The 24,648-nt window shown below is 49.4% G+C and overlaps 10 protein-coding genes across 10 annotated transcripts; 4 read left to right on the forward strand and 6 right to left on the reverse strand.

The window, feature by feature from the left end:
- Positions 1-418: 418 nt before the first annotated feature.
- Positions 419-2,720, forward strand: N7503_010020 (fungal specific transcription factor domain-containing protein; the record flags this gene model as incomplete). The annotated part of the gene is made up of 3 exons (XM_057069566.1): positions 419-548; positions 614-2,435; positions 2,507-2,720. 3 exons carry the CDS (start codon positions 419-421, stop codon positions 2,718-2,720), a joined length of 2,166 nt encoding a protein of 721 aa, XP_056916177.1.
- A 531-nt stretch (positions 2,721-3,251) lies between these two features.
- N7503_010021 (uncharacterized protein) lies at positions 3,252-3,920 on the reverse strand (the record flags this gene model as incomplete). Its single annotated transcript, XM_057069567.1, has 1 exon — positions 3,252-3,920. One exon carries the CDS (start codon positions 3,918-3,920, stop codon positions 3,252-3,254), a length of 669 nt encoding a protein of 222 aa, XP_056916178.1.
- A 565-nt stretch (positions 3,921-4,485) lies between these two features.
- On the reverse strand, positions 4,486-5,130 carry N7503_010022 (uncharacterized protein; the record flags this gene model as incomplete). The annotated part of the gene is made up of 1 exon (XM_057069568.1): positions 4,486-5,130. The coding sequence occupies one exon, from the start codon at positions 5,128-5,130 to the stop codon at positions 4,486-4,488; it is 645 nt and encodes a 214-aa protein (XP_056916179.1).
- A 701-nt stretch (positions 5,131-5,831) lies between these two features.
- N7503_010023 (uncharacterized protein) lies at positions 5,832-6,581 on the forward strand (the record flags this gene model as incomplete). Its single annotated transcript, XM_057069569.1, has 1 exon — positions 5,832-6,581. One exon carries the CDS (start codon positions 5,832-5,834, stop codon positions 6,579-6,581), a length of 750 nt encoding a protein of 249 aa, XP_056916180.1.
- A 474-nt stretch (positions 6,582-7,055) lies between these two features.
- Positions 7,056-8,495, reverse strand: N7503_010024 (mercuric reductase; the record flags this gene model as incomplete). The annotated part of the gene is made up of 1 exon (XM_057069570.1): positions 7,056-8,495. One exon carries the CDS (start codon positions 8,493-8,495, stop codon positions 7,056-7,058), a length of 1,440 nt encoding a protein of 479 aa, XP_056916181.1.
- Positions 8,496-8,984: 489 nt separating this feature from the next.
- N7503_010025 (uncharacterized protein) lies at positions 8,985-10,757 on the reverse strand (the record flags this gene model as incomplete). The annotated part of the gene is made up of 1 exon (XM_057069571.1): positions 8,985-10,757. The coding sequence occupies one exon, from the start codon at positions 10,755-10,757 to the stop codon at positions 8,985-8,987; it is 1,773 nt and encodes a 590-aa protein (XP_056916182.1).
- Positions 10,758-11,448: 691 nt separating this feature from the next.
- Positions 11,449-13,349, reverse strand: N7503_010026 (ferric reductase family protein; the record flags this gene model as incomplete). Its single annotated transcript, XM_057069572.1, has 4 exons — positions 11,449-12,324; positions 12,376-12,561; positions 12,615-12,676; positions 12,728-13,349. The coding sequence occupies 4 exons, from the start codon at positions 13,347-13,349 to the stop codon at positions 11,449-11,451; spliced, it is 1,746 nt and encodes a 581-aa protein (XP_056916183.1).
- Positions 13,350-15,167: 1,818 nt separating this feature from the next.
- N7503_010027 (putative MFS transporter) lies at positions 15,168-17,724 on the reverse strand (the record flags this gene model as incomplete). Its single annotated transcript, XM_057069573.1, has 3 exons — positions 15,168-15,567; positions 15,625-17,451; positions 17,523-17,724. Coding segments are annotated over 3 exons (2,217 nt in total), but the record flags the coding sequence as incomplete, so codon positions are not given.
- A 2,023-nt stretch (positions 17,725-19,747) lies between these two features.
- N7503_010028 (uncharacterized protein) lies at positions 19,748-22,338 on the forward strand (the record flags this gene model as incomplete). Its single annotated transcript, XM_057069574.1, has 4 exons — positions 19,748-20,353; positions 20,411-22,033; positions 22,091-22,195; positions 22,246-22,338. 4 exons carry the CDS (start codon positions 19,748-19,750, stop codon positions 22,336-22,338), a joined length of 2,427 nt encoding a protein of 808 aa, XP_056916185.1.
- A 758-nt stretch (positions 22,339-23,096) lies between these two features.
- On the forward strand, positions 23,097-24,244 carry N7503_010029 (peroxidase; the record flags this gene model as incomplete). Its single annotated transcript, XM_057069575.1, has 2 exons — positions 23,097-23,435; positions 23,501-24,244. 2 exons carry the CDS (start codon positions 23,097-23,099, stop codon positions 24,242-24,244), a joined length of 1,083 nt encoding a protein of 360 aa, XP_056916186.1.
- Positions 24,245-24,648: the final 404 nt, after the last annotated feature.

Below are 24,648 nucleotides of genomic sequence, written 5' to 3' on the forward strand. Positions count from 1 at the left end.
TCAAAATGGCAGGTTTGAGTGTCATCTTTGTCCGCGAAAGTTTACCAGAGCTTTTAACTTGAGAAGTCACATTCGTACTCATACAGACGAGCGGCCATTCATTTGCGGGGTGTGTGGGAGAGCTTTCACAAGACAGCATGACCGCAGAACCCATGAACAGCTTCACAACCGCGAAAAGAAATGGGGTTGTGGAGGCTTACTCAAAAATGGAGAGCAATGGGGGTGTGGTAGGCGTTACGATCGCAAGTCAAACCTCAACCGCCACCATCAGAGTAAAATTGGCCAACGCTGCATCAAACCAACTTCAAATACCTCGGCCGCAGAAGACCCGACTGGTGTTGAACGGGAAATAGTCACGCAGATACAAGATCCGACCCTGTCATCACCTCAATCCACAATCTCAGAGCGCAGTGCTGCGATGGCGTTGTCAGACGTTGCGAGTACTTCGAATATCAGTGAGAGTCCAGACGAACCATCATGGCAACCCAACATGTCCCAGGAGGCAGCGCTCATGCCAGACAATAATGCGTCGATAAACGTGGACTGGAGTATGAGAGGAGCTTCATATATATCGAAGAAATGCACTTGAGCTGATGATTGTGTGTGTATTTAGGACATACCGCAGCGGTACAGAAGCTAGTGATGTGGCCGTCGGTCAAACTACTACTCCACCCACATGAATACGACCACCATTACCTGATGAGATTGGAAAGACAGCGGAATACCACCTACGCAAGTGATCTCAGAGATATCATCTCTCCGGCAGATAGCACCATACTATCATTGGCAAGCTCAGCTCATGATGGCGCCGACGGCGGGAGCAAATCTACAAAATTCCATGTGGAGGCTTCAATCACAGATTCATGTGCGGAAATCGATCAATCTGGTGCGCTTAGATTGGGTGAGAAGGCCTCTTGGCGGTACTATCAGAGTTATCTCGATCACATGCACGGACTCCATCCTTTCCTAGGCGAACAGCTGGACAGAACGGTAGAGGCCTTTATCAAATGTTATTCTCCACAAAAGTCGACGTTGACGACTGAGGCCAACTGTTGCCATGCCAGTGAGCGATCTCCTGGAGGTCCCCTCGACGTACCTTCGTCACCTGGGCACCTTGTTGAGGTAGACATCGACAATGCAATCATTCTGCTCATATTTGCAGTTGGAGCTATTTGCGAGAACAATTCTTCAACTCCCAGTCCGGTCTTGAAGCAGAGGGTAGACTGTTCCCTTCCACGCTTGTCTGGCGCCGTACGCTCGGCCACGCTAGGAGGCAGCACGCAGGCTGTCAATGTCGTCTTCACTCCTGCTCCCTTGCACTGTGTACATCAGATGGCTGCATTTTCCAACAAACCGCAGCACACTCCCAGCAAGCCATTCTCATTCTTAGCCAGTAATCCTAATATTGGGGGAATCGAGTATAGAGGACCGACCCATACCGGTCGCGATGAATGTGGAAATGTTGTGAACCAGCCAGTTGTTCCCGGCCTGGCTCTGTATCGCTTCGCTATCGCAACGATTGACTTTTTTGGGGGCGCTTCCAGTATAGAATATGTCCATGCGTGCTTGCTGGCTGGCCTTTATGCCGGTCAACTGGCAGATCCTTTCCAGAGTCATGCGTGGATTAGTGAGGCAACCCGAGCGTGCCAGCTGCTTGTTCCAAGATCACCATTTGCGGATATGAAGGACCACACGGAAGAGTCCGTCATCCTTGCGTACTGGAATTGCCTACACCTGGAAAGTGATCTGCTGGCGGAGCTAGACGTCCCCACAAGTGGTATGGCTCTATATGAGCATGGGGTACCATCACCGGGAAGAATATTCACGGATGCTCATTTTGACCTCTTGCGAAAGACGACATGGATGGCGTACGGTGACTCCGACATCCACCTCCAAAAGATCCGTAATTGTATGCATACAGAACTGTACAAGATCAAAAGGGGAGGTCAACCAAGCTGCTCACCCTCCGTGCAAAATGCCCAGAGCCTCAACCTTGAATTCTGGCGCCATATGCTTCCTATACCACTGCAATGGAAAGATACTGACGAGCCTGCTAAGGATATCAACATCGTTTGTATGCGCGCTATCTACTACCGTACAAAATATATACTCCATCTGCCTTTGCTGTACTACGCCATACACTACGGACAGCCTAGTGCATGGGATGAATATGATGCAGCCACTTCTGAGGGGCAGTCTTGCCGTGACCATGCTCGTTTGAAGCACATGCTCAGTGCCATGGTGTCTGATACCAGCAAAAAGACCTCGACTTCCCCTCAAAATTGGAGCCCACCCACCTTCGACTGGAAGGACTTACCACTAATGATGCGGCTTGCATGCAGGACCTGCGTGGAGTGTGCAATTCAGGGCCTCACAGTGTATGATGGCATTGAGGACTGCCTCGTGATACCAAACATTTTTGGGACAGCTCAAGAGTAAGCCTTGCTTCTCGATGGATGTATTTTCCAAACCTGCTCATACCCATTCTAATCGATTTTCTTCATAGGCAATTCGGCTACATGCTCGTCCTTTCTGCGACTTATAATTCAAGTATCCGCGAGCTTGTCCATCGTTCCACCCTTGACCGCCTGTTCAAACGCACGATCCGCTTTCTCCTGCGCACCGAGAACAACTCGCCAACCCTGCGCGCTGATATTCGCATCCTTCAAGAGGTCTACTCAAAGCTTCTTGGGTATGCCTGGGTATCTACAGACGCATGATCTATATGCTACCTCAGTAGGCAAAAGCTTTGTGTAGAATTGGCAGGATACATGCACAAAGCACAATCGGTCTTCTGATAGACAATTCCGGTTTATGCGTCTCTTTGATTTGTTTCTAAATTTCGAACATCGTCAGTCAGGTCTTCTAGGTCTTTGGTCCTGGAAAATCCCACTTGTACTGGTGATGGGCCGGTACAGCTGGGCTTACTCCGGCACTCTAGATCATTTTCTCAACCGCCCTGAATACCAGAACTTACCCTTTCATGGCTTTGAAAGCAATATATACGTAGGTCAACATACGCACATAGCCATTCGGGCTTGAAGCGTGCAGGCTGGGATCTACTGATTGTTCTTTTTGTTTGCATCACCTCGCTAGAACGCTAATCTCAAAGCGTGTGACATTCACGCTAAATCAAGAGAATCATTTTGATTGCATACTTTGCGTTCCACTATGTGAGGATCTTGGATTTGTTCTTGTGCTGAGAAGAATGGATTCATCAAAATGTGCGATAAGTCCCAGTGCCATATCAATCACTCAAGCAGCCCGCACATCGCAAGAATGACAACATCTGTTTCCTCTTCGGCATTGAAATCACCCACATAACCAAGTCTTCCCTCCCCAACACGCGCCAATGCAACCGGTGATTCACCTTGAACATCGTCAACAGACAGTCCAGCGACACGTGTTTCGAGATCATCATCTGGCATATACCACGCGTCCGAATAGGCGACATTTTTGACAAACAATGCCCTCTGGCTGTAAGATTGCGGCAGCTTTGTAGCCAAATCATGCCCGGTTGCTGCATCATTGATTACCGATGTCCTCCGAAGATATGATCCCTCTTCCCATGGTAATCCCGCCTGTGAAAAGAAGGGCTTTAGGTTCTCTCCACGAGAGGGGAACTGCCCCAAGTACTTCATGACGATAGCCGTACAGCCTTGACGTACGCAATTGAGGACCGCGTCCCAGAGATGCGCGTGATTGTTTAGATACAGTCCCTCGTCTGTGATGAGGATGGCCGATGGCATTGGCTCATCTGCAAGCAGTTGAACGATTACGTCCGGGTTCGGGTTGTTCAGGAACTCAACTGTCGCCTTCGACCTCAGACTAGGCAAAAGTCGGTCCCATCGCCGTTCAAAATATGATTCGTGGCAAGAGCAAATGATAAGGATTCTTGGGGCTGAGTTATCGGTCGCCATCTTGGTTTGACGAAGAGAGTATCACGGGAATGGCGAGTTGGGGTTTGAAATTCGAGCTAAGTTGCCTGACGTTAGTAGAGGAATGAGATCTTGCTAGAGGCGACGGGAAGAACAAACCGATTATCGAAATACCCGTGTTGAGGTGAAGTTTTGACTGATGGGTCGAAGAATATGAAGAGGAATGAGAGTTGAAGCGAGCGAAAGTGGCCACTTATGCTGCGAATTGAGGACTGGAGTGCTTCTTGCGAGCAAACATGAAAGTGAAATGTGTGACCGCAAACTAAAATGGAGTACAATCAAGGGGAAGCATCGATTGATTCTGATAACCGTCATGATTAAAAAAAAGAAGTCGACTTCAATGGGATCCAAACCCGGAACCTATCGATTGCCTACCAGCCATGAGGTATATGCTGATAGCTTCAACGGCATCTGCCAGCAACTCAGTCAAAAGCCTTGTTTCTTAATCACACGCCACATTGATACTTAGTATCTTGACTTGGACCTTCATTTTGGTGGCATCGCCTCGCAAGGACGCTAGCCCCAAACTTGATAGAAGTTATAATGATTAAAGTAGATTGCACATAGCAAGGATAACAGCATCTGTCTCCACTTCGGCGTTGACATCTCCCACATAACCAAGTTTTCCCTCACCAACACGAGCCATCGCGACCGGTGTTTCACCTGGAGTATTCACAGAGGTCGGCCCGAAGACGCGTGATTCAACAACAGAACTCTCATCCGTCGTATACCACATGTCCGAAGAAACGACGTTATTCACGAACAAAGCCTTCTGACTGTACGATTTTGGCAACTTTGTAGCTAATTCATCCCCAGTTGCTGCTTGATTAAGCACCAATGTCGTCCGAGTGTATGAGCCTCGATCCCAGGATAATCCCGCCTGGGAAAAGAAGGGTTTCATATTGTCTGGTCGGACGAAGGAGGAAAACTGCCCCATAACGACAGCTGTGGAGCCCTGGCGTATGCACTGGAGGACTGCACCCCAAATTTGGGAGTACTTGTTTTGAGTCAATGCTTCGTCTGCGATGAGGATGGATGATGGCTGCTGCGCAAGCAGCTGGACAGTTGAATTCGGGTCCCTTGCGAGCTGAACTGTCGTCTTCGATCTCAGTGTAGCCAAGATTCGGTGGGATATTTCTTCGAAGAATGATCCTTCGCTAAGGGAAATCACAAGAACCCATGTGTTGGACATTCTGGGTCTACCGAGGACAGGACTCCGGTAAAGGTGTTTAAAGAAGTGTTATAAGCGATGAAGCAATTGATGTCCGTAGAAAAAGGAGATCTTGCTATTCCAAGCTCTGGGTGAGGGGTATGGCAAGAGCCAAATGGCCCCGCTTGAATTACCAATACGGTTCCTCCTGCGTTGCTAATAATACAGGTCATTTGCTAATTGTGCAACGCGATATCTGCAGTTGGTCATCCTCGCATATTATTGTGACGCGTGTTCCTGCCTGGTTGGCTGATAGCTTCCAGAACGCACTAGGCTGGCACCAAGGCGATGTGCCTCTTTGGTCCAGGTGCTTAAACATGATTGTGAGGCTGCTGAATGAATCCCGCAGACTTGTATCCGTATTCGTATTTATAGTTGCTATATTATTCGATCAATTGCTCACCGCGGTCCATGAGAAGTGTAGCAGCTACGAATATAAAGCCACAGCCTATCGCCCGATTAAAGGACCCCGGTAAATCGAGGACACCGGCAACCATGATGAAAGAATAAATACAAGGATAGAGGGCTGCAGCTTAGGTATCGCGCGCTAATATGGTGAGGCTGAAAGGAGAGCTACCTGCAGCATTTATTTAGTGCTTATACCCTCCTCCATCTTTCGTTTTATTCTCATCCTCTTCAAGCAATAATTTTCTTCGAATCCCAATTGATGAGTTCCCCAAGCTATGTCAGGTAACAATACCTGCGTGACTGAATTTTCCTGTGCCGATAGTCCCCTGTCAACGACCGGGAATATCATCGGAATCCTCACACTCGCATACGCAGTCTTCGTTACGGTCGTCTTCCAAGCGAATGCACTAGCTAATGTAGACAAGGAGATCAAAGAGTTGGGTCTGCGCCTGGAGGCAGAATATGAATCTCTGAAACGAACATCTGAGATGTTTCAGGAATTCAAAGACAGAATTCCCGAGGCGATTGCAAGCAAGGTCGACTTCGTTACAACACATGCTGCCAGTATCATTACACATCATAAATTCATCATACTATTACCTGAGGCTTATGGATATAAATGGGTACCATGGTCAATACGACGTCTGCTCAGAAGGAATACCTTTCTTAGGAACAAACGAAAACTGGACAGCGCTCTCGGAACTGCTATTGAGAAAAGATTGGAGATTGAGGGAATTTATAGCAGTGCTTTTAATAGGTTGGTTGATATTGTCTTTCGAACTATCATCATGCTTCTAGTCCGCTCATTATTCGAGGTATTCAGGCTTGTTATCGAGGAGATCGATACGCAGAATTCAATGATCAGTCAACAATACGATATGATACGAGCTCAGAATCTGATTCTTGAGCAGATCATGGGCGCTCTTCAACCCAGTCACCCTATCCTCCCTGGTGTTGCTCATGTCCGTGGTGACGAAGATCCAAGCGCTCCACCTTCTGGATCCGAGAGATTTGAAGGTACTTGACAATTACTCAAGCCCAGCTAGTCGATCCGATTCATTTGGATCTGTGACAGACGACACAGCATGAGTTGAAGCATCTATAGTAAAAAGCTATGTGGGACTTGTCTGTGTGGTGTAGCAGTCTTGTAGATCAACGATCCAGAAGAACAAGTTCGTGTTTTTTGCAGTGAATTCGATCACCAGGGGCCAGGAAAGATCTATCAAGAGCGCATGTGTATTTGTTTAGTCGATTTAAAATGCAATTGATTGAATGATCATCTTGTACTTTTCAATATTGTTTTGAGAATATCATGGATATATGAATGTACAAAACACCCGACGCTGTCGAGCCCTTTGACTTCGGTAGTATTCTCTTTCCAAAGATCCTGCGTGCCAGGGCCCTCATATCATCAATCTTATTTGGTGTCTGTACCTCTGCATCCTTTCATTCTTGTTTTACTCCCACCCATTACCATTTTGCCGTACAGAATATCACCCTCACTCCAAGAACCCCCAGATATTATTCAAACTTTCCGCAAGAGTAGGATGAGCCAAAATCGCATCCCTCAACTTTTGATAAGGAACATCCCCAATCATCGCCACCTCCACGGTACTCATAATCTCACCACCTTCAACACCCAAACATGTAAAGCCCAGAATCAACCCGCTATCGCCATCCACAACAGCTTTCATCATTCCCCTCGACTCACCCATTTCCAGTGCGCGGGCAACATACGCCATTGGCATTTTTGCAATTTGGATCTTCTTGTCCGGGAACTTTGTTCGAGCTTCGCCCTCGTGCAAACCGACGTGTGCTAACTGGGGATCTGTGAAGACCACGTATGGCACTATACGGTCTTTAACTGATAGTTTCGTAGACATTTGCGACGATGATGATGGAACTATGTTGGATCGGAGAATACGAAAGTCGTCGTATGAGATATGTGTGAATGATGGTGGTCCTTTTACGTCGCCCATTGCGAAGATAGAAGGAGATGATGTTTCGAGATATTCGTTTGTTGCAATATATCCTTTTCTGTCGGTCTTTACACCTGCAGCTTCGGGTTTCAACATATCTGTATTTGGGATGCGACCAGTAGCAAATAGGATGTGTGTTCCTTCGATGGCGTGGTCGCTGTTATTGGCTTGGTAATGAAGAGTGAATCCGGTAGATGATGGCGCAATTCTGACTGGGTCAGAGTTCAAAAGGACCGTAAGTCCATCCTCTTCAAAGATGTCTTGTAGTATGCGTGCTATCTCTTCGTCTTCGCGTGGCAACAATTGTTTCCCGTGCTGGATTATGGTGACTTTTGCGCCTAATCTGCTAAACAATTGTGCAAATTCCACCCCTATGTATCCACCTCCAATAACGACGAGGTGTCCAGGAACCTGATCTAGCTCTTGGATTGACGTGGAATCCAAGACTATCTTTTGATCAAGAAAGGCAACTCCTTCGAGAAATGGCGGTGCAGGTCTTGCCCCGGAATTGATGTATATATTTTGGCCTTGCACGGTCTTCACGTTGCCACCACTATCCTTGTACTGAATTGTTTTCTCGTCCACGAAAGTCGCTTCACCTACTAGGGTATCCACACCAGCATCTTTAAGCTTAGTCTCACTACCACCGCGGAATGAGGTGACAATGTCGCGTTTCCGTTGGCGGACTTTGAGCATGTCGACCACCGCCATATTCACGTGAGTCTTGTGTTCAGGAGTGTGCGTATGTATACCATAATCTGGTCCCTTACGAACTAGATAAGCGACTCGACCTGATGCGATTAACGTTTTTGTCGGTGTACAGCCTTCGTTGATACAGCATCCGCCGACGTGCTCGCGTTCGATCAGTGCTGTTTTTTGTCCTGCCTTTGCGAATGCGACGGCTAGGGGCGTACCGGATTGGCCGGAGCCGATGATAATGTTTTCGTAATTTGTCGCCATGTTGCGATAGTGCTTTAGCGAGTTGAGGACAGCTGGGCGACGAAACATCAACTACTTATTCCGGTCCAGTGCGGGTTGACCAAGAGAAGTCTTTAGATCCTACGCAGGTAGAGCTGTCTATTACGAGCTGTTAGTAGCGATAAGCCACAATGATTCACTGTCTCGTATTCTCGGTTAAAAGATGGAATCACGAACGTCACGACGGTGTTCCAGGCAGTGACGCAATTTGCTAGGTAAGCCACTTGGTCAGCATGACGGTTAAAAGGGCAGAGGAAGTCATCTCATACGGCTAAAAGCCAATTTATATATAAATGTATATGTCAATGTATATGTATTTTCTTGTATAAACATATGAAACCCGAGATGAAAATTGGAACGCTGAAATGTGCAGGGATATTGTCATGCTGCATCCGAAATGTAAAATTCATGAGTCAAATCTAATAAAGATCGCTTTCATTAAATCGTGAGAATCGCCAAAAGGCGATGTGTCTAATCCTCTCTCTCAGCCTCAGGCTGGCTCTGTTCCTTTGAGAGCTTAGGATTCCGCAAAACAAATGCCAACGCAATCATCGGCGCGGCAAGACATATTCCAGTAACACAGAGAAGTCTCTGTACATGCCGGTAGCTGAGGATGATAGCAGTTCTCTCGGGTGTACCAATTGGATAGGAAGGAACTACCTCGAAGGGCGAATCGTAGACAGCATGCGCCAAGGTGGTATTGGACTGGAATGCCAAATTCTCGACAAGTGATTTATACAGGGTCTGTGTCCAGATGGCTCCCGATACACATGTTCCAAGGGCACTTCCGATGTTGTATGAACCCAGGTAGATACCAGTGAGAACGGCCATGTGCTCGTGTGTCGTGGCTGCTTGCACGGAAGCTTGGGTTGGGTATGCGAAGAATCCGCCCGCAAGGCCCAATAATATTTGGGCGGTGATCACTCCGGCTTTGGAGCCCCCATCTGCGCCGCCTCGGAAATAGAGGACTAGGCCGTATGCCATCATGAAAAGGCATGTTCCGCAGATAATCAGGTACTTCAATCTGCGGGTTCGGTAAATAATGATCCCCGTTATGAGACCGCTGATCAACCCGAAGAAAGAGTAGAAGGATTGAATGCGAGTTGCGGTCGCGACAGAAAAGTCAAATGCAACAATCAGAACTGTATAGAGATAATCGGCCTGGAGATACCATGAGAAATTGAGGAGGCACCGGATGGCGAGTGCACTCCATATACCTCGATCCTTGAGAAGATGAAAAGGCGCAAGGGGATGTTTTGCGCCTTTCGTCTCCCAAAAAATAAATACTGGTATACACAAGACACCGACAACAAGAGGTGTGATTATAACGGGAGATCGCCACTGTGATTCAGTCCCACCGGCGATCGTGAGTGGCGCAAGAATAAGACCGAAGATGGCGATCATTAGAAAGATACCAACAACATCAAGCTGATGGAACATATCTACCGCCAACCGATGTGTGCCAAAAAACCGCAGCGGGCTCGGATGATTTTCCAAAGCCCCAGTCTTCTGTGCCCGTCGGCTAGTGTAAAACAAAGTGCAAAGCAGAGGCAGCGAACACACGGTGTAAATGATACACCACATGCCGATTCCCCATCGCCACCCAGTCTTGCTCAGAACTGTGGAAGTGATATTCCCACTAATCCAAGTATTGATAATGAACGGCGTAGCGGGAAGATAGCTGAAGAACACCCGCGACCGCATCGACGTAATATCTGCAATGATAATCTCCACCAGCAGAACGATTCCGGTATAGCCCAGCTGATATAGAACCGTGCCAGTCGAGAACATCTCGATCGAAGTTGCACAGCTTTCCACCGTCGTACCGATCAAGTAGAAAACCATCGACACGGCCACGAGTTCAAATCGACCGAATACGTCTGCGATGCGAGCGGCAGCTGGTTGGGCGGCTGCGGCAATAACACTGCGGACCACGTTGACGGTCGCTAGTAGTGAATGCTCACCAAAACTGGATGTAGCGTATGATTGGTAAGTAGAGCGCACTTGGCTGTCCAGGCCATATGCGTATCCGACCAGGAACACGCCCAGGAACATCATTATCCGGTCATTTCGCGTAAGTGAGGCATTAATGATTTCGATGCGAGCGACACCGGGTGATTTGACGGCCACGGTCGAGGGACCGAGGAGCGGTTGTACCTCTCCGGTGGAATCATGGTGCGACGGGCCAGATCTAGAGTTTGGATATCTGTCGTCGTGTTCCGAGGGTTTTCCCACGGTCGCCATTTCAACGAGAAGGCAGCATGGGAGTCCGGTGGAGAGGATGTCAACAGGAACAAGGTTCACGAGCGGACTTGGCAGGGAAAGGAAATGGGGAAAATGGGGACGGAAAGGCCGATCTTCTTAATCAGATAAGATGTGGGATGTTACGGAGACCTGGACTGCCGTGTCGGGGTTAAGTCCGATGTCAGGAGGCAAATCGGCCTGCAGTTCTTATGTAAAACGATCCACTTGGGCATCAACATCCGACCATCGGCCCCGTACTGATAACAGCTGAAGCTGAACAGCTGAGCTTAAACATTTTAATACGAGCTCCATACATATGCTGCGATGCGTTCTTAATCGTTGGCTGAATTGCGAGACCTAACTAAGGCGTTCACAGGTGTTCATAGTGAGGGCGATCCTGGGCTTGCATGAGTGTGCTGCAAGGGACTTTTTCTGCACCCTGCAGGGGCTATGACCCAGCACAAAGATAAACCCCTCACGCTTCCCAGATGCGAACCAAAAAGTATATACATCTACCCACACCATCCCATCGCAGTCGGAGAAAATCAAAAATCTTCAAAAGACAAGAAAATCAAGTCCAAACCAGTCAAGCGGAAGTTGCCGTGCGGGCGAATCGGGGAAGTAACCAAGATACAAGAACAACTTAGGCAAAGTGCAACATTCACATCGTGTATACAAAGACCAAAACCCACTACCACGAGAAGCTCTCCTCGACATAATCCAGATTAGACTTCGACTGCCTCTTGCGACAAACCCGACGAACATCATCACTCAAGCTACCATTGCCACAAACAAGGACACCCATCGCACCGATCTGGTTCTCAACTTCCATACCAACGAGGGTATCGATGTTCGGTCGGCCAGGGAACATCTGCACAGTCGCAGACGGGCTTTGGATCTCCTTGGTATTGCGAGGACGTGTAACAAACAGCATAATGCGCAGCACCTCACGTCGACGGTCCATGGCTAGGATACTTGTCATCCAGGGACGGATCCATTCCAGGTGTTCGGGCGATTGAATGATCCACACAAGCGTAACCCGGCGGGCGGCTACCGTGCCATCTGCGAAACCGGCTACGAGGTGGCGGACAAAGGGGACGTGGTGTGTTATACCGACACCGCCAGCGAAGAGCATGACTGTGCCGTATGAATCCATGGTATGGATGTTACCATATGGTCCTTCGGCGAAGGCACGGAGGGTGATCCGGCCACCCATGGCGTCGGCTGCGCGTTGGTATAGCTTGTCGGTCATTCCTGTTCGGCGGCGGACTAGTAGCGAGAGAGTTGTTTGCTGGGGTGCTCCAATTAGGTCTTGGTGGGCCATGGGTAGAGACTTCTCGTCAGACATTTTGTCTTCATCTTCGCTCCAGCCTACGGAGAATGGGTGTGAGGTCCACAATCCGATGGCTGGGATGTAGAGGTAGATGTGTTGACCGGGACGGAACTTCCATGGGCGGGCGAGGCGGAGGGTAATCCGCATGGCGTCACCTGGCATTGCCTCGATGGTGGCTGTCGTGGATGCGCGACCGAGGTTGCGGTATATGATGATGAATAGGCGGGTTGCACGCTTCAAACCAGTCAGTATGTGCTGTGAGTATCTATGGATTAAAGAACTTACCTCCAGTGCCCACAGGATGATAGCACCAAGCAAGTACTTCTGCGCGGCATATCCATTCAAATGAACCCAAAGGAAGCCCATGCAGATAGCGGCGAGGGCGATGTGCAGGTGGAGAAATGTCTCGTAGAAGGCATGGCGAATTGGTGATGGTGAGTGAACCAAAAGTGCGACTGAAGTACAAGTAGTCTGGAATTCCATGTCAATGAATGAAGTTTTCTGGAGTGAGCTTCAGTACTTACAACCAGTCCAGCAGTCAGGAAGCTACTCCCAGAGATATACTCGCCCACAGCACTCCAGCTTCCTACAATTTATGTTAGCACAGACTTTAACATTAAACAGCTAGAATCCTCACCATCCTGAGCCTTGGGAATCGCCCAAGCAAATGTATGAGCCAAAGCCTCACAAACCACAATACGTCCTAGCCATCTGTGAAGAAGGTTCCACGTATCAAAAGGAACATGAAGCATAGCAATCAACGGGTTGTTTCGCCCCGCCATCAAGACAAGCGGGATCAAGTTCACAGTCGCCATAGTACCAGTCCGATTGCGAACGATGCCAGCAGTGGTACTTTCATCGGATGCGTAGGGAACAGTGACCACGCAAAGAATGACATTCATAGCAACAACACCGGTAACCAGCAGTCCGTGGAAACGACTGGGCAGGGTGCCCATGTTGATAGCCTGCGAAAGTTGCAATTCGCGGTTGTGGCGGTTCCGGAACATCGGGGCATAGATCAGGTGGTTCTTGATCCAGGAGAACTTTTCATGAGCTGGAACGAAATACCGTTGATTGTCATCGTTGAATGTGGACAGTCTTCGTAGGTGGTCGGAGAATCGAACGGTTAGCTGCCAGATATAGTATGCGGCGGCGGCGCAGCCAAGGGCTAGCAGGGAGTAGCGGGCTAGGTCATCGTTGAGGGCTTCGTAAAAGAGATCCATGGAGCTGGAGGAGCCGTGGCGCTTTTCGAACTCCATTGTTCTACTGTTCTGTAACTGCGAGCGAGTGTGTATTCCGATAGATATCAAGCAGTATTCCGAATGAATCAGGCCAAATTCTAGCTGCGTATCTTCTCACAAGACCGGCTTGATTGAATACTGGTCCAGAGTTGCTGGTTAATTTTCTGCTGGCAAGATGAAACGATTGACAATTGACAACAGCAGCACCAGGCTGTTGTTTGAAAAAGAAAAAAGAACGAATGATTGAAACGATCGTGTCGATACCGATATAGCGAATGGCGGCGTCGAGGATCAGGGCCTGCCTAAAGGAAAGCGACTGTATCGGCTGAAGAGAATCAAAACCGAAATCCTGTTCCCCTCAGATCTACCCAGGGATAGCAGTGTCAGATTTTTGCTGAGCTGTTCCGTTGGCAACGCAAGGAATGCTGGCGTCAGGCCCGAAGAAAAGAAGTATAACGATGGAACCAGTCCACCTTCAAAACGATTGTGATGAAAAGAATGCGAACAAAGAGTCAAAGAAACAAGAAAAAGAAGAAAAAAAGAATATATTGTTACAAGACACAGACACAGACACAATGGTCCTCCACCTGCCAATCTGGGTGGGGATAGATGAGACAAGCCAAGTCCACACTAGGACGAAGCAAATTAATACCTTTACAAAAACAAGTAAGACCAGCCGACTCGAAGGGTTCAGGAACCCTGGAGTACAATTTATCGATCCGATCGCCGGACATCAACCTAGAAAAGTTCCTGTTGGCGCCAGGTCAAACCTTCATGCGACAATTGTGATCCCTTCTGTCAATCCCGCCCAACCTCGATCCACCAATCCAACACCTAGAACCGCCCCGCCCACATCTGCGTTGGATCTGGCGACAGCGAGAGGCCCGGGCAGAACTTGGCAGAAGAATGTGGCGGGTGCGGCCAGTGCGAATGAATGATGAAACCAAACTTGAGGCAGCTGGCACCTAGCGCCGATCCTTGTCTGGTGTCTTGGCGGGCGGCTGGCGGTTTGAGATTTGGTCCTTGCGGACCAATGCCGTGCGACCATGGAGATCTAGGGATGTGAGTGGATGCCAGGAGAGAAAGATTTGAATGACGTCGGGTGTTATCCTAGATTGGATGCCCATGGTGTTGCATGTATACTGGGTGGTTTCAGTTTCTGCATGGTTATTAATTACTGACTTGTGGCTTGTCGGTCTTCCGTGCTAATCGGGTTGCTCCACTATATGTTTATCTTGCGAGTTTCTTCGGTCGGGTGGAGAAGACTTCCGGCCTTTTCCCAAGGTAGTCACCATAACACTATCGCGAGATTCAGGTCTAGGGGTTTGAATTTCATATTAACCGAGCTTAGCTCGATTTCGCTTAATCCTGACGCCCACATGTGCATAATGAGGCACACTATAAAGCACGGAGACACTCGGTCATGTGGACCCATACTCCATATATCTATAACAAACTAGCCTCGGGGAGGCTAGTCCAACCCCCTGTTCTTCTCCTGATACCCACTGGTCAAAATTGCTGGAACACCCCGGAAGCGAACCTAAAAGGTGAGCTTATTATGCGAGACACGCGACCAGTATGAAACGACCAACTGCTTAATTCTCCGGGTCTGACAGTTGCATCCATCCGAGTCTCGACTGATCCCCTCATAGCATGTAGGCATCGATGCAAATCATGCGCCGGTATAAACTTCTGTACTCTTGGTTTTCTTATCGCTGCCTCAGATAGACTGTTCCTCCGAGGCGAGTATACACTTCCAAGGTTGTTTCAGTAGGCTCAAAATAACTTGATAGTATGTTTCGTCTAATGCAAATGTAGCGCCACATCTCCGCAAAGGCACTCTAGACCGGGCTGGCCATTTGACCATTTCGGAGCTCAGATTCGAAGGTCGATATTCGGTATTACCAATCGGAGCAGTCTCATTCAGTTCAATTCAATATGTCCCACATAAATGCAAAACGTAACATGTAGCCGTGAGGCAATCCATATATTCTATCCATATCCAAATAAATCATGATCATCACGCATCGGTCCAATATGGTCATAAATCAGAATCGTTCCATCAAACGCTTACGGACGGTCCACATACGGGCACGCTTGCCGTAAATGTACATCGGAATGGACATGAGTAGACAGAATAGCTGGATCCCACCGATGGCAAGATAGACGGTGCGGAAGCCATCGGCTTCAAGCCAGTCGACAATGAAGAGAGAGAAGACGAGTCCGTGAACGATGTCTAGACCACGAGAAATAAGATTAGTTTAATTCCGACAACAAGAAGTGGGGGGCATACTTTTGGTAAAATTCAACGTCACCAATGCTTCCCCTGCATATTGGCGGTAACTGTCCACACAGAAAGTGATGGCAGTCGTGCTTCCCAAGCAGCAACCGAACGAAATCACACCAAAGAATATTGTTGGCACAATCCAGGCATCCATTAGCTGTGCACTCCAGCCAAATCCCATCAACCCAATCGTAGTCGACAAGGCGATAGGGATTGCCATTACCAAGCGAAACTCGGGCTCATAGATACCTCCGTTGCGCCGTGTGAGGAAACGCACGACCATATCTGACACTTTGCCCGCTACTGCAGTTCCGAGTAGACCGCCAACAAAGGGCGAGATATAGACCAAACCCGTCTGGAGGGCAGTAAAGCCATAGCCCTCATCGCTCTCAAAAATCTTGGAGACGGACTCAGAGATCACAATGAGCCATCCAACGGATAAAGCGTAAATCACAGCCGACCAAAGAACAGACGGGTAGGCATATAAGATAAAGGGCCGCACAGCAATTTTCAACCACTTGTCGCGGGCAATTCTTCCATTCCATACCCTAAGTCGCTGGACGTAGGGGATTCTTGGGCGTTCACGTAGTCGATTTGTGTACTGTAAAGTAGACGAGAGATGAGCACTGGTTTCACGGGACTCGCTGCGTGCAGGCGAAATGGCCGCGGGCCGTCCTTCTTCGGCCTCACCGGGGCTCCGGTGGGAGGCGTCGATGTGAGCAGGTTGGACCGGCTGGAGGCCACCACTTAGTTCAACACTCGGTTGAGATGGCTCGGCGTGAGTCTGAGCATCGGTGGTAGGGCTTCCAGCGTGAGCAGAAAAGTAATCGCCACCTTCTGGCGTGTGTTTCTCGTTCGTTGGCAAATCATTTGCAAATCCAACATGAGCATTTTTATGCTTCCTCTCAATTGGCGATGTTGCATCATCGACATTTGGTGAGAGTGGTTCGTCAGGAATCTGCAAATGAGGACGACGTCCTCTGAATCCATGTGACATCAAGTCGGAGACCGTTCGGTGAGCATGTGGACGCTTGTGTGACTTTCGAGGACGTGGAGTTCGATCCCAAAAGGTTTCAGGGACAAAGAAAAATAACAGGACCAAAAAGCCACCAACGATGATCGACACGATCCAAAATACCCAGCGCCATCCGAGACTACCGATTACAGCAGCACTGGCGAGGGGAACTAAGTTCTTTCCACCAAGTAACAGCAGCGTGTAAATGCCAATTCGATAGGCTCGCTCGTGTAAGAAGTAGATCTCCGCAATCGTAGCTGATGGGAGACATTCGACCGGGCTCACCGCAATGCCTTGGAAGATCCGGGCTATCACCAAGCTGGGATAGTTCGGGGAAAGGGCACACCAAATGCCTGATAGAATGAAGAGAGTCGCACTAAGGAGATACACAGGGCGCTTTCCGAACAAGATTGCGGTTGGGGACATGATCACCGACCCGATGCCGAGTCCCATCATGTAGAGACCCGTTGTGAATGCTACTTTCTGCTGAGTCACTTCGTAGGTAGCTGCAACTTCACTGAATCCAGCGGCCAGAATAGTGGTCATGCCTCCTCCGATTAAGCAGTAAAAGCCCAGTGATATCAACGCAGTGTCTCGTTGCCACACTGGCCAGTTGAGAGGGTCATTGACGGAGTCATCAGGCTGAGGGTCTAGGACAATTTGCCCGTCCGCTGTTCGCTTTTGCTGTGGAACTGGATTCCGCGAAGACGAGCGTGAGGAGGGTTGAATGCTCGTGGGAAGTGATGAGGCTGACATCCGTTGCGGCTGGTGCCGCATTCCCAGAGGTTCGTTTCGATCAGAGGCGAGCAGAAGGACCGTTCCTATACCAAAAAAAATAAACACATGGTCAAAAAAAGAGTCACATCAAGCTATATCAAGCCAGGTCACTTACCAGGTACTTCGTCCGTCTCCTTGTCACTAAGGATGCCCAGAGTTCTTCTTGGGCGATAGGTAGATTCTTCGTTTGCCTCCCGGTCGCGACTTGGCTTGTTTCTAAAGATACGCCTCCAGCGTGGCATGTTATTGGGCCGAGCTTTTTCTGTATCGCCCATCGAGGTGGGGGATTCGTCAGAAGACATCTCTGCTTCAGGGGTCTGCGTCGCTTATAAAGATCTGAGGGAACTCTGGACAAGCGCCAAAGAATGCGGCCACCTTTGAAGGGGGTAAGAATAAGAATGGAGACACGGGGTTCAGTAGGCCGAGCTTATGAAAATAAAGGGATGATTTGACCAAGCAAGCACGTTATCTCTGCACCAGCGCGCTGAGGGAGGGATCACTACTTGTGATAGAGTCCAAGCAGCGGCTCCGGAGAAGCACAACCCATAGCTTGGTGGGGAGATGAGCACAAGATAAGCAAGAGGAATAGAAAGAGCGGTATCCAAATTGTTCCAAGAAATAGGGCGCAAGCTAGGATGTCACGGGGAGAGAAATCACGAATGATCGGCCGTTTATTCCCATGTGGCTAATGACTGGGATGCGGGGCCCAATCAGGCGGTGAGTAGCTCTGGCACTAAACCCAAAGAGGAAATGACAATCAATCCGGGAGATGACTCCTACAAACTCGCAATGAAGTGCTCTCGCAAGGACCTCGAATGTGTTGTTCTTGAGAAGTTTAACATGTCAAACCGATGCAATAGTGCATATCGGGATATGACTATGTACGTTTTCAGGACCGAGCGTAGCGCAGATGGTGTCAGCGAACATACCTACTGGTCGCGGCATGATGATCGGATCCACTTGACGATCATCAAGATAAGGTGCGCAAGAGGGAAAATGGGAGGAAAATCAAAATACTCCGGACACGAGGAAATGCACAACCATGCAGGCGCCCGCCAAGGACTCTGTACTACTTCATACATAAAAACACTTACCACACCAAATGCATGCGGCAATCAAGACCCGCTTATCTTACTCTATGTACAGCTTTGACCGCTATATTCATGCATCAAAGAGCTTTTGTTTACATGACCCTTCCCTGTCTGAGACTTCGGTCTACTCAGGTTATTGCGAATCTCCCAGCTGACTCGGATTCTGTGTGGTTTGCCGTCATCGTGCAGCCTCCCGTGGGGAGAAAACGCCTTCAAAGGTTAAAAATATAAGTGAGGCCAATCGCTCGGGCTCCTATTGTCGTCATGCGGATCTATTGGGTCTCAACGGCGGGAAGACGCGGCTCCAGTAAATATTTGAAGATGATCGCAGCAGCGGGGTTTGCACATGATCCCCTCCAAGGCTTGGTGAAATTCTTTCTAGTATACGATCTACCGATGACGAAATAACTGTGCACGGGTATGCTCGTGTTTGGGCATGTTTCAAGGTTTGTAGGTTATACTTTAAATTGCTTTAGCCGACATCGCTGCCTTTTTAGGCTACCCAGTACGATATACTAGTTTCCATCCCCGGCCACATTACACCAAACAATGCCGATAAATCCCCACAGGCACCTGGGTGGAGATTCCCTGGAACTGTGTATAAACTGAGGGGCTGCCCCGAATATTTACACATCGGCGCGCTTTTATTTCTTGAGGACAGTAATCATTTTTCACACTTTCCAAACTGGCTCATTTGTAGTGGTTCATTTTCATGCCCAAAAGTCAAGGCACCTCATCAGGCCCAAGTTATACGTTCACATGTCCTCCATACCCGTGAGCTCTAGGTGATATATATGGTGGCAGGAAAATACTCAACTCATCTGAGATATATTAAATGAACTCAAAAATGACTCAGTTTTTATTAACGTAGGAATTATGGGGGCCGGATTATTATCAATCAGCACTTGACCGGGGGCTTGGCATTATTTCCCAAGGCGGTAACTCCGAACCCCGAGAAGTTTTAACTCCATGGTAGCCTCGCATATGTATTCAACGCTGTCGCTGAATTTGATCTTTGCTGAATCATTAATCTTTGAAAATTAAACAGTCAAGCTTTGCGCTTTGCTCAATCAAATTCAATCGTGGAGTGTTTAATGGAACATCGACTCCCACGCGATTGTGTGACCTGTCCTTTGTGCTGCAGGCATTTAGGATTACCCCATCATCACTGACTTACGTATTTTGACTGGAGCCTTGCAGACGAGGGGTCAGGAAATAAGCCCCCTCAACCACAGACAAAAAAGTGATCATGGTCGACTATCAAGACTCGCTCTCACAGGGCGAGGACGCCGATCAATCAAGAGTGGTACAGCGGCGGAGACGACCCCCGCTCTCTTGTACAGAATGCCGACGACGCAAATTGAAGTGTGACCGTTCGCTGCCTTGCGGACAATGCGTCCGCTCAAAAACTGCAGACTCGTGTGTCTTCGTCGGTCCTCAACCAGGGCCAACAGAATCGTCTTCACGGCGCATGTCACCACCAGTATCACGGATGCGGATTCCCAGTGGCTCTGAAGACCCAGCTGCAGGCACGGGCAGCATGTTTGTTTTTGATTCTAAAATGGGCTCCCGGTCCGATTCAAATCGGGTTTCGAAACGCAGTCGCCCGGATGAGCTGCATGAACTTCGACACCGACTGCGTGTATTGGAACATGCGTTGAACAAGCCCAATGGAAATGTCCTCCAAACTCCCGAAACATCCATCGGCGATGTTTTCTCGGATGCGGAAACGTCTACCATGGATGCTGCAGGAGTAGACGATCGCGTTCGATTTCTTCCGGACTGCAGCTTCCGAGGGAAGAAAGGCAAGACAAGGTACTTCGGTCGCAGTCATTATACCACCACCGTATCATTTGTGAGTGAACGCCTCCTAAGAGCAACAACCCCAAGTCCTCGCTAACAGAGAGTCTAGTTCCAAGATATTGGTTCCTTCCTCCGACGAGGTCGACATGCTACCAAGGATAAAGAATATTCCGACATGAAACATTTCAAGTGCGAGCTTTGGTCTCGCGAAAGCCAGGACCATCAACGAGCATTTCGAGACCAGGCCTTCCAACTCGAAGAAATGGTCCCATCACGCAAAGTGGCCGATCAATTGGTTCAGTTTTATCTCGACACATTCGAGACTACCTTCCGAGTTCTGCACATCCCAACCTTTCTGGAGCAGTACACAGCGTACTGGAATCGTCAACAAGAGCCAGATTTGGCATTCGTAGCCCAACTCTTAGCCGTCCTAGCAGCCGGAAGTTGCTTCTACCTACCAACATCGAATATGGAGGGCGATCAACGTGATGTGTATCAAAAACCCGCAATGAAGTGGATCATGGCGGTGCAGTCATACATCTCGTGTACCTTTGTGAGTCCGCAACTCAATTTTAGCATGATTCAGACGCAGACCCTTCTTTTGATCGCTCGTCTCGCGAACGCCAACGATGGAGATGTGGCGTGGGCCTCGGCAGGGTCCCTAATTCGATCCGCCATCACAATGGGATTGCACCGGGACCCGACCCGATTTCGCAAGAAGGCCCGCCCATTCTGGTGCGAGCAGCGCCGTCGACTATGGACGACGATTGTGGAACTGGATCTCAAAATCTCGCTGGACCGTGGTGTCCCACCTTCCGTGGATCTTGACGAATCTGATTGCGATGCACCCTGCAACTGGGATGATAACGATTTATCCGAAAGGATGGAAACCGACCCAGCGCCTCTCAGCACAGCAACATATACCCGTGGGTTTTACCAGTACTTGCTCTCTAAAACGCTGCCGCTACGCTACCGAATCGCGAAGAAAATCAACACCCTTCGGTTCGACCTATCCTACGATGAAGCGTTACGAATGGGTGAAGAACTTCTCCGAGCCATGCAACAAGCTTCGTCTTTATTCGACGATAATGCATCCGGCGTCAACCCGGTGGACGTTGCCAAGCATAGATTCGCTCAGTCCTTACACCTCTTCATCATGCGCAAGTTTCTTCTCGCGCTCCACCGACCCTTCTCGCTCAGCGTGGTACGGCTACCCAAATGTTCGTATTCGCGAAAAGTGTGCTTAGAAGCCTCGCTTGAGATCCTCTCTCAGATGGAACTCCCGAACCCAGCGGACTCGGTCCTATACCCCCATATCACCCAGCTTGGCAGTGGTGTGTTCCGGGACGAGACATTCCATGCCGCTATTACAGTCTGCGTGGAGCTATCCCTCCAGGCTCAAGAGATGGTCAATTCAGCCGGTCCAACTATGGACGGGGTGAACTCGAGCGTGTTGATGAGCATGGTTCAGTCACAACAGAATGTAATGCTGCAGGCAGTTGAACGGACCTTAGATGATTTTGGTCGTCGCATCGGCCCTGGTGGCAATGGATGCAAGCCTTACTTCTTCTTGACCATCATCCTGGCATCCGTCCAGTCGCGGATCAAGGGCGAAGATCCCATGGTGAACGTGGAGACCTGCTCTAAAAAGTGCGTTCGCGTGTGCCGTGGTGTGTTGAATGGGCTGGCCTATTCTGATGCTTTGGCCAGTGCCCAACGCCCACCTGAGTCGGTATGCTTTACTGGCCTTGGACTGGATTTCTTCGCACCTACTAATCTCTTTTTACAGACTGATCAGACTCCGGTTGCAATGGGAAACCCCACGCCGTTGTCCGGGTCCTCAGTGGACTTTGATCCTATTTCTTTTCTTTCCACCGATTTCGGTGACTTTGCGGTAAGATACTTCTCACGGGTTTTGCATGGGCTGTACGCTGACTTCAATAGCCTATGGATCTAGGAGCTTGGGTTGAGGGACTTGACCCTGGTGGTTCAGAATTATGGGATAACGATTTCTTTGGAAGTTTACCGGCGATTTAAAAAAAGATACCCTGTTTATCAATAGACTATTTAATTAAAGACCTGCAATAGATGGCATCATGCCTAAGAAAAACCATGTGACCTATCCATGGTCCTTTGGTAGAGCGGAGATATATATTCCGGAGAATAGATCGAAAGGTTCCGAATGACTTAACCAAGGGTCGCACCATATGTGTTCATGGCAGAATTTTACAAATTTTGCTATCAAATCTTCACATCCGACCTCTATACTTCTCACTGTCCAGCCCTCATCGAATCACTAATCTTTGGTGTCCAGACCGTTTAGATGAGGTAAGCGCTTCGGGCGTGCGCAGGAGTAGTGGAGCCTTCGGTCGGTCGCAACCAAGCAGAGGCTTCCTGTTAATAATTGCGGACCCGCACCGACATATGTGGAGCCGAGCGATGGAGCGGAAAATGGGGAAAGTCAAGATGAGGAACATGCAACGGAAAAGACACAACATCAGGGGTATCGAAGATGAAGCCCAAGGATTGATGGACTCGCATTCGTCGAGGGAGGAAGAGAAGATAAGAGTCGAAGATGACGGTCCTGCAGTAAGATGAACAAGCAGCGGAATGCAGAAGTATAATGCGGAGAGGAGGGAGGGACACGAAAACACCGAGGCCCAGGGATTCCAATTGTTTCTCTCCGAGTTCTCCCTCGACCCCTTCTGATCTCCACCCCGTCTTCCATTCTTTTGCATAATCTTTCCCTCCTTTGTTTCATTCTTTCTTTTCATTCCACCCCACAGTTTATCACAATGGCTTCAGCTGCTCGATCTGCGTCCCGCGCTTTCTTGCGCTCCTCCGGAGCCCGCCCTGCCGCGCGCTCGGCTCGTTTCGCTCTCCCGGCTCAGGTCCGCGCCTCTACTCGCCGCGGATATGCCTCTGAGGCTCCCGCCGGCAAGTCCTCCTCCTTCGGTATCTGGGGCATCGGTCTGGCTGTTGCCGGTGGTGCTGGTGCCTACTTCTACCTGAACGGAGAGGCTACCCCCAAGGGACCTTTCGTTCCCACCCAGGCCGACTACCAGAAGGTGTACGATGCCATTGCTGATCGCCTCGCCAACGAGACCGACTATGATGATGGCAGCTATGGTCCTGTAAGTTCCTTTATCCCCAAAGCATTGACTCGTGTCACAGGCGCTGACAAGGTTTCGTATCTTAGGTTCTTGTTCGTCTTGCCTGGCACGCCAGCGGTACCTACGATAAGGAGACCGGTACCGGTGGCAGCAACGGTGCCACCATGAGATTCGCCCCGGAGTCAGACCACGGCGCAAACGCTGGTCTCAAGCACGCCCGCGACTTCCTCGAGCCTATCAAGGCCCAGTTCCCCTGGATCACCTACTCTGATCTCTGGACCCTGGCTGGTTCCGCTGCCGTCCAGGAGCTGGGCGGTCCCAAGATCCCCTGGAGACCTGGCCGTGAGGACGGTGATATCGCCGCCTGCACACCCGATGGCCGTCTCCCCGATGCCTCCAAGGACCACCGTCACATCCGTGCTGTCTTCGGTCGTATGGGCTTCGATGACCGTGAGATGGTCGCCCTTTGCGGTGCCCACTCCCTCGGTCGTGCTCACGCTGACCGCTCTGGCTTCGATGGTCCCTGGGACTTCAGCCCTACCGTCTTCACCAATGAGTTCTTCCGTTTGCTCGTTGATGAGAAGTGGAACCAGCGCAAGTGGAATGGTCCCGCTCAGTTCACTGATAAGGGTACCTCAACTTTGATGATGTTGCCTACTGATCTTGCTCTTGTTAAGGATAAAGCTTTCAAGCAGCACGTTGAGCGTTATGCTAAGGATAGCGATGTCTTCTTCCAGGAGTTTGCTGATGTTTATGTCAAGCTTCTTGAGTTGGGCGTTCCTTTCAAGAGCAAGCCCGAGGACCGCTTTGTTTTCAAGACCTCCGAGTAAACGGGCACAGGAATTGGCCTATGCGTCGTGAACCCCGGGGTTTAGATGTCGATACACTTTCTTTTTGCTTTTCTTTGATATCCGAGATCTTTGGCCGATCATATAGATTTAGATCGTTCCTATAAGACATTGTTCATATATGTGCCAGTATGAGTGACTTGAAAGAGTGCAATGTAAACATGTTCGTAGCAGTGAGTCAAGCATGGATAGCATTGTCATCATGCCTTCCAGGTATGTCGCATGGTAACTTCAGAATTGCTACAAGTCTCCTGTGAAGTGCTGCCACGGCTTTTTAATACCAGACTAGCACCTCAACCCCGCATTTCAAACAATCCGGGGTTTGAATATACGAGTGGTTGGACCTCTTCGCTTAAATCAAGGCATCGGGACTGAAACCTGGGATT

This window comes from Penicillium pulvis (genome assembly GCF_028828015.1).
Source record: "Penicillium pulvis strain IBT 33274 chromosome Unknown scaffold_8_segment0_segment0, whole genome shotgun sequence".
Classification (NCBI taxonomy): Eukaryota; Fungi; Ascomycota; class Eurotiomycetes; order Eurotiales; family Aspergillaceae; genus Penicillium; species Penicillium pulvis.